The sequence below is a fragment of the Austrofundulus limnaeus genome, unplaced genomic scaffold (genome assembly GCF_001266775.1).
Source record: "Austrofundulus limnaeus strain Quisiro unplaced genomic scaffold, Austrofundulus_limnaeus-1.0 Scaffold48, whole genome shotgun sequence".
Taxonomy (NCBI): Eukaryota; Metazoa; Chordata; class Actinopteri; order Cyprinodontiformes; family Rivulidae; genus Austrofundulus; species Austrofundulus limnaeus.
Genome location: NW_013952450.1, coordinates 245925 through 254669, shown reverse-complemented (window position 1 = coordinate 254669; position 8745 = coordinate 245925). Strand labels below are relative to the sequence as shown.

The following is an 8745-nucleotide window of genomic DNA, read 5'->3' as shown; positions in this document are numbered from 1 at the left end:
GTGAAATATATTTATGTTTGTGGTTGTAATGTGACAAAATATGGAAAAGTTCAAGGGGTATGAATACTTTTGCAAACCACTGTAAGCACAAAAAGTTTACATTTGCAGAATAGCTGAAAGAGCAAGATAGCTGTAAAAGCTGTAAAAAAAAAAGAAAGAAAGAAAAAAAGGCAGAAGAAGGCTGAAATTAGCCCATAAAAAACAGAACAAAGGAGTAAGTGTTTGTGTGTAATAAAGGTTGAACTATTTTGAAGGATTTTAAAGATGTTCATGACAGCTATATTAATTTTCCATGAGAACAAAAATGGCAGAAAAAGCTAAATATTTCAACAAGTATAAATTGCTGACATACCAAAAGTCATAGCTGGAATTAATGTCCTTTGATGTATGAATTGCTGAAATAGCACAAATATTGTGGAACGAGATCCCTGTGATACAACCTTTATTTAGACTTTACCTTTAAAGCTCATGTGAAAATCGCCACCAGAATGTGAAAGGTGGGCATTAGTGTTTCTGCTTGTTCATGCATGTTGATGTTTGCTTTGACTTTTAGCAAAATATCTCATGAACCACTTGACAGATTGTAATGAAACTCACAGAAGGCTATTATTTCATGAACAGAACGGGATAGCTGACTAACTTTTGGATTCATTTATTCCAGATGGCCGCCACAGACAACTTATCTTTGTAAACAATAATGGATATAATTCTGTCAATTTTACATTTTTTCCCCCTAAAATTTAGCGTTGTGGTATCTGATTGTCATTTACAACACATACTCTGATTGGTAGTCATTGTGCAAGACCTTTGCTTGAAACTTTAGTTGTAAATGCTGCAGTCAACACAGTTTTTCTGTTAGCAAAATATATCATGAACATGGATTTTAAATAAATTTTTGGAAAGTAATCACTAGATGTAGGCTACATCTTCATCTGATTAATTTTTGGAGATAACTGAACATAAGATAGCCGCAGCTAATGGATCTTAGCTAACACAAACCTGACTCCAGCGCCTTCGTTTTTACACATATTGAGTTATTGTGGTGGTACTAGCTGAGGATCACATACAACAGTCTTTGAGGGCTAACAGATCATACTTTATCACTTGAGAGTGGGTGTGATTGAATTTTTCAGTGTTTGTAGTAAAGGTCATCTATTCAAATGTCCTGCCATCAAGATGGGTTCTGTGTTTGTGAGAGAAATGTGTTTTGGTGTAAAATTTGTAGATACATTTCCAGAGCCGGCTCTTGGCATAGGCGAACTAGGCGGTCGCCTAGAGCGCCATCTGCTGGAGGGGAACTGCAGAAGAAAAAAAAGTAATTATTTGTAATCCCTGGTTGTAACTCTGCTCAGCGCCCCTTTCATTTAGCTTTGTGTTAAAAACTATAATGAAGTATTACAGGAAAAATAAACTACACTACCCATAAAACATTCCCCCCCCCCCAATGCAGCAATCACCCCCACCCTGTCTCATTTGATTGACGTTGCACTGACTCGTCCTGCTCTGACACTCTGATGGGGGAGGGGCTAGTAGTGCCTCTCAGGCAGCAGTTCGTGTTGACAAACTCAATAACAAGTCTGTATTTTGTTGTCCCATACATGTCAACCTCTTTGGACGTTTACCTGGATAAAAAGCCTAAAAAAATCCATACAACTCACACCCGGTGGGGGGTTGTCAGCCTCGCTGGGGACATGAAAGCACCTGCTGCGAAGCAGGAGGAAAGGAGAGCGGAAAAATTCTAAACTTATTTCTAGCGGCAGAACAGGTTGGAAGATGGCTGTTTAATGTTATTTATTGTTTTTTAAAATCATCCTACAGGCTCTGACATGTTAGATAAATTTGAAAATGAGGTTTTGAAAGATCCGTTAGACTTGAAAAAATCTGTGAGATTGCCCTATACGTCCGTATACCTGCAAAATGACATAAAAATCTTATAACTTACGTACAATCTGTACAAGTTTACATGTGTGTTGTTATTTATTTGCTTTCTGGGAAAAGCAAATAAATCTAAGTTTACCACAGTACCTTACACTGTCAAACTTGTTTTTAGGGGTTCAAATTGGGTTGGGTGGGACGGGGTCGGGGGGTGGCGGCTTCAACTCGCCCAGGGCGCCAAAATGGCTAGAGCCAGCACTGTACATTTCAAACAAAAAGCAGAAGAACTTCTGGAGATGCTGATTGGAGAATCATTATCCAAAGTGAAACAACTTCTATCTACATGAGCTGAAAGGCCACTCAGAGAGGAAGAAGCCATTACTCCAAAGGCAACTGTAAAAAAGACAGATTACAAATTACAAATTCACAGGGACAAAAAAAATCATATTTGGAGACGTTTTCTGTCGTCTGATGAAACTGGACATTAAGTGGTTGTATTGATCATTGTCGCATTTGGTTTAAGAAGAGGGAAGCTCAAAGCACAACTGTGAAGTACGGTGGTGGGAGCATCATGACGTGGGGCTRATTTACAGCACAAAACAGATGACAACATGACATCTCGAGACATGAAGCTTGAACACAAACGGGTCTTTCAAATGGACAATGACCATCATTGTTGTGACTTAAAGACAGCAAAGTCGGTGTTTTGATCTCAGATCCATCGAAGGTTTGTGGGCAGATCTGAAAAAGGCCCAATTACCCGATAAATGGGAYGCAGAAAAATAAAGATATATTACAGCTTTTAACGCTCCTTAAAATCAGCTGCAAATGTTTGCACACAGGCTGGATAAGAGCTGCTGTCGGGCGTCATGGACAGAACAGCAGACCGTGAAGAGCCAAGATAAACAGGCGCTACCGTATCGGCCACAMGACAAATGTGTTCAGACCGATCCGACGAGAGTATGCCCGTATAACAAGCGTCCTTTAACCATGCCAATCGTTTAACTCTTCCCCCTCCAAATGTCTCTAAATGAAACCACTGGTATTTTCGAGCCATCGAMACCGTGAGTCATTTAATTCAATCTTTGGACATTTCCAGCATAGGATGACTTTCCCTAAAACACTCTACACCTGCTTCCATAAGAGCGTGTCARACATTGATCGGTGTACAGTCTATGACCTCTGTCTCAGACCGTATTAAAAGCTTTATCACCGTTTGAATAATTCATGCAGGACAGATGAGTGTACAGACTGACGGAGTGGCTTACGGCAAAATGCCCGGACAGGAATTCCCGGAGACCAAAATGTTCCGTTTCTGAAGAAAAAGAAGTTTGAAAAAATTACAAATTAAAGTTCAATTTAAACACTTTGAAATAAAAATCCAAGGTGAGAGACAATGACAAATACRTTCCACAAAGACAGACTAAAAAGAGCTTTACTAGAAGTCTTTATTTTGATCTGTTTTCTTAATTCTAAGCCTTCTTAATAAAATCCTGTTTGAAATGTAGGATAAGACGTGTGATGAAGACATGAAGCTCATCGTGAAGCTAAAATGATCTGCCATTGATCTGAACCCTCCGATGAAAGGTGAGTGTTAGTAGTTTTAAACATGTCTGTGTGTTTGTTAGCAAAATATCTCAAGAACCCCTTGACAAAYRTAAATATAACTCTCAGAAAATAATMATTTGATACATATCTACAGCTGATTAATGTTTGGAGTCAATGCGATTCAAGATGGCGGTCACAGCCAACTGAGCTCAGCAACCACAGAACTGTCTTTACCTCAATTCATCTTACAGATACCGAGGAAAAAAATCGGTGTGGTGCTGAGACCAACCTCTAACTATACTCTTGGCTATAACAAATCGTGCAGTTTTCTTTTTCTGGGGTTGGGGGGTGTTAAACTTTTGCAGTTTACTCTTGAMGTGAGTTGCGTCTGTCTGTTGGCAAAACTTCTCATGAGCCACTGGATGGATTTTGATCAAACTTTCAGCAAAGTTTTAATAGACGTGCATCTACAGCTGATCAACATTTACAGTCGATCCAGCTTAAAATGGGCGCCACAGCTAATCAAACTTCACCAAGACAAAAAATGGCTATAAGTCCGTCGAATTAAAAAATGTTGAGCTAAGATTTGATGTAGTAGTTGAGGGTTTTTCCACAACACACACAGCGTGACATCTCGGGATATCACTGTAAAAAAATGAAATGTTGGATTTACTTAACCATGTTATGTGACCTGGTTCCACTTAACTGAGTTGAGTAAATTCAAAGCAATATACCAGTTTTTTAACCAAAGAACATGAGCATGTTGCTTTGAATTTACTCAACTCAGTTAAGTGGAACCAGGTCACWTAACATGGTTAAGTAAATCCAACATTTCATTTTTAGAGTGTGGGATTGCGCATAAAGTTGGCCAAAATTGCTTCTTTTTCACTTTTAAAACCGCTTTTCTTTGCACAGTAATTAAAATATTTGTATCAGAAAATCGTCTGCCTTCTCCTTCACGTGTGCTTTTGTAAAACTTGGAAATRAGCTGAGAGTATGTGGGATAATTGAAAGTTTTTTGTGCGGATAATTGGCCCGGGTTTTTACGCGCGGCTCTTGCGCACGGAGAGAGAGGTGTGGTTTAAGAGTTCCTCAGCGCGCATCAGGTGTCCATCCCTCACTATATATAATGGAAGCCCGTGTGGACCGAGGAGACAGAAGCAGGACAGGAGCACCGAAGAGGACAACATCATCACAGCAACAAGACAGAAACTGTAGGTCCGAGGACTCTTTTTACGCATTGAGTCCAAGTGACAAAACTGATGCGTCAAGTTTTATTTTCACTTGAACCAAAAGTTAGTTTGGTCACCTCTCTTCTCTCCACAGATGGCCAGAATGCTGAGATCGTGGCTGATGTTCGCGGCGGTCGTCCTCTGCCTCCTGGTGTGTTGGAGTGGCTTCGCGGACGCCTATCCCCCCAAACCGGAGAGCCCCGGCACCAACGCCTCACCGGAGGAGTGGGCCAAGTACCACGCTGCTGTCAGGCACTACGTCAACCTCATCACCAGGCAGAGGTCAGGCTCGTTTTTAAATTCATTTTTTTTTTTAGTTCAGAACAAATTTAAAAATAATAATAAAATAATGAAAAATCACCACAAACTGATTATAAACCTCTAATTTTGGGGTAAATGGGACCAAAATAAGCTGATAAACTGATTTGTTTTTGTAATCATGGCTGGCATGAAGTAGATCCAGTCTTCCCTCTTCTTAAATCCCTCTCATGTTGTGGAGTGACTTTAAATAACTCCATTAAATCTTTTTAAACCCACGCCTGTAATCCCCAGCCTTGAAATGCCTTCTTTTTGCTTCTGTTTAGGCGAAAAACTAAGCAATAAAAGAACAGTATTAAACTTGTATTTCCTCTTAAATGAACCCATTTCCTGTGTAAGTAAACCAGCTGGTTATGTTTCTCYGCAAAACTTCAGTTTTCAGAAGACATCAAAGTCAGAGCCTGAAATCCTCCTATTTCACCTCAGATAATTGCAYATCTGATTTGTGACAGAGATTGGCAAAAAAAAAAAGCACAAAGACTCAGCAGGGTGCTTGCAGTTTACCTCCCTTTATTCACAGCTTGATGATTCCTGAAAAACAGGGCGAAAAAGGGATTTCCGAAGGTTGAAATTCATAGCATAGTTGATTGGGGGGGTCACAGCTGAGAGCACGCTTTGGAAAGCGTGGATGCTTTCCACGCTAATGTTTGATTGCTGCCATTACATGCAAGTGTTTGATTTCTTCTTCTTCTTCTTCTTCATGTAGGTATGGGAAGAGGTCGTCGTCCCCCGAGCAGGCAGTGGCTTGGCTGTTGCTGGGGSCCGATTCTAGCCAAGACCCAGAGCCACGGTGAGAACAACTCCACAAGGAGTTCAGTGATAGTTGAATAAAAGTGACAAATCTGATTACATTTTGAGTGTGTAAAATGTGCAAAGACAGCCTGATGCTGCTATTCGTTATTAAAACCCTATAGGAGTCCAGCATAAAGAAAAGGAAGGACAAATTAATTCAGTGCTCGTCAGTCCTTTAAAATAGTATGTTGACACCGGAGCAGCTAATCTGCCAAATCTATGGGTATCTCATATTAGCAAGAATTAAAACTTCATAAATATTTGTTTTTCCTCTCTCTTGCAGCTCTAACAGTGTCGATCTCTGGTAAACGAACCCAAAATYAACCTCCCCTTCATCACCACCAATCAAAACCTTCACAAGGCCACCTGCACTGGACACATATTTAATTATTCAATGTGCATGCAAATCTCTTTTTTTTTTCTTATGTCTGTATGCCTCTGTCAGTGACTGTATGTATTTGTTCTTTCAATAAAATTGTACATAATTTGTATCAAAAAAAGAGTCTTTGAAATAAACATCTGAGTGAGAATAAACAGACATCTTATGATTTTTATTTTATTTTATTTTATTGGGCATGCTATTCGCAGCCACTGCCACTAGGTGTCGCCATTATACCTCTGAACGCACCTGAGCAAGTTCCTCTTCTTTATTGTGTGTTCATATCGACGCCAGCAGAGCGGCATCAACTTCACGCAGGGCTGCGAGACAAAAAGACGGACCACGAACACCTTATTCTGGACACAGCAGCGGTTGTAGCTGAACAATGTGGCTGTTTGTACCGACACGGGAGCCGTTTTAGACAGAGGCAGCAGGTTTTGCGTGTAGCTGGTGAATTAAAGCAGGACCTCCCGCCGCCCTTCAGCGACTGGAAGGTGTGTTTTTTGCTGCATCTCGTGAAGCGAGCAGCATCCGGATAAAAGGTGACCCGAGCGGCCAGGTGAGCGCTTTGTTGTGTTTATCAAAGGCGTCGCGTTCAGGTTTTGTTTGCGAATAGCTTTCTTTTTATTGAGCTTTGGATTGAGGTAAAGCCGTACCAGATATGGGCTACATGCAGCGTTACTTYGTGACATTCTTTAACTCATTTGTTGCTTCGTAATCCTTTAAAGCCCACCGCGTCACTTGCATCGTTTACCGTCAAATCTCACGGTCATTTCTCGAGGTTACGGACATGGAGCACGCGAGAATTCCCCACACAACAGGCTCGTGCATGTATTTCACCTTTATTTGATCTAAACCAGTAGCTTTGTGTCGTTTTTTTTGCCATGCTAACATAATACTCCCCAACACCGTGACAGAAAAACACAATACTCAATTTGACGCCGAATTAAATGTCGCCTGTGGTTTATTTTCCTGTTCACAAAGACTGGGCAGACGTCATGCACCTGTTCGTTGTCATTGCGCATGCGCACACCGCATCTTTGCGGTCGCTTCAGCGAGCTAGAGGGCACGTGCTGCTAGTATGTAATTATGATATAATAAACTTAATGCACATATAAGGTATATACAGTTCATACATCAAATGATTTCAATTTTTCCACTTAATTGTTATAAACTGTTAAAAATAAATTGATGTCTGAAGTTTGAGCTGTAGCTGCACTGTAAAAAATGAAATGTTGGATTTATTAACCATGTTATGTGACCTGGTTCCACTTAACTGAGTTGAGTAAATTCAAAGCAACATACCAGTTTTTTTAGCCAAAGAACATGAGTATGTTGCTTTGAATTTACTCAACTCTGTTAAGTGGAACCAGGTAACATAACATAAGTAAATCCAACATTTCATTTTTAGAGTGTGTATTGGCACCCTTCTAAATCCTAAGAATCATTTTAGTTTAAAACAGCATCAAGTGTTTTTGAGTCACATCCTGTTATGCTTTATTAGAAGTGAACTGCATGTTTGTGACTCCTAAGACAGATAACTGCAAAGTAATTAGAACATGTTGTACTCGTTTTTCATATGCTTACATTTCCATGATCACACTCACAAAAAAAAAATAAATAAATAAAAAATAAAAAGTGTGCATTTGAGTTTCTTGAGGGTGAACAGAAAAGCTGTTTAAGACTGCACAGTGCACTAAAAAACAGATGTGTTGGATTTAACTAAGTTATGTCGCATTTTCTTTAACAGTAAATATGAAAGTTGCTTTACGTTTACTGAACTCAGCTGAGTGAAACCACTTCACATAACTTGGTTAAGTAAATCCAACACCTGTGATTTCTTCGTGTGTTTTTGCTTTTCCACCATCGTCTGTCAACTTTAATCTGTGGCGGCCTCTAAAATGTTGCTGCTGCAAGTTTTTACATTTGATAAACGAATACACCAGGTTTTATTTAGTCTYTTGTTTATTCACAGCTCTATTGGGTCAAAAGTTATTTATCCAAGCATAAAATTTAAACCAGTTTAAATGGGGTTCTGGATTAAAATGCCAGAACGTAGCAATATTTTTTTTGATTGAAACTGTCACAAATCAATTTATGGAAAAACACGGCGAAAGTTATTTGTTTTTCTCATTTTTTTAGAAACGTTTTCATGTTGCAGAAATTTCTAAATCAAGTCTCATGTATTTACCCCATACATAAAGGGGACATGTCATGTAAAACCCACTTTTTTAGCTGTTAAATGCATTTTGTTGCGTACTAAGAGTCTCTGGGAGTGCAGAAAAGTTGAGTAGTCTCTTTGGGTAGATATCGTTATATTCTGTTTGAGTCATATTTTTCAACCCGTTCAGTTTTCTCTATTTATGATGACATTTTCTGAACAATTACGTCACAGTATTTATGACAGAACTTCTAAATAAGGTTTCGACTTACCAACTACACATCACTCTCCTCTGGCTCCATCATGTACGGCTCGATGTCCAAGTCTTCTGTTGTTGACATATTTTAATAAATTTGCAAATAAAAAGTTTCTGAGCCCATATATAATTTCTACTGTTCTATCAAACTGGAATGGACCACTCTGGAAGCTGGAGTGGGGTG

General features: G+C 39.4%; 2 protein-coding genes across 4 annotated transcripts in view; both read left to right on the top strand.

Annotated features, from left to right (window-relative positions):
- Positions 1-3397: 3397 nt before the first annotated feature.
- Positions 3398-6299, top strand: pyyb (peptide YYb). Of its 3 annotated transcripts, none has more exons than XM_014008113.1 (4): positions 3398-3462; positions 4750-4937; positions 5680-5763; positions 6049-6299. In XM_014008113.1, the coding sequence occupies exons 2-4, from the start codon at positions 4750-4752 to the stop codon at positions 6071-6073; spliced, it is 297 nt and encodes a 98-aa protein (XP_013863567.1). In that variant the 5' UTR covers positions 3398-3462; the 3' UTR covers positions 6074-6299. The 3 variants fall into 3 exon arrangements, with proteins under 3 accessions (XP_013863567.1, XP_013863568.1, XP_013863566.1); XM_014008112.1 differs by lacking the exon at positions 3398-3462 and adding an exon at positions 4412-4637; XM_014008114.1 differs by lacking the exons at positions 3398-3462; positions 6049-6299 and adding an exon at positions 4248-4637 and having other exon boundaries at positions 5680-5767.
- A 141-nt stretch (positions 6300-6440) lies between these two features.
- Positions 6441-8745, top strand: part of mpp2b (MAGUK p55 scaffold protein 2b) — a 51181-nt gene continuing 48876 nt past the window's right edge. The window contains exon 1 of the mRNA XM_014008109.1: positions 6441-6703. The gene's annotated coding sequence lies outside the window, so the exon portion shown is untranslated. The remainder of the gene's footprint in view (positions 6704-8745) is intronic.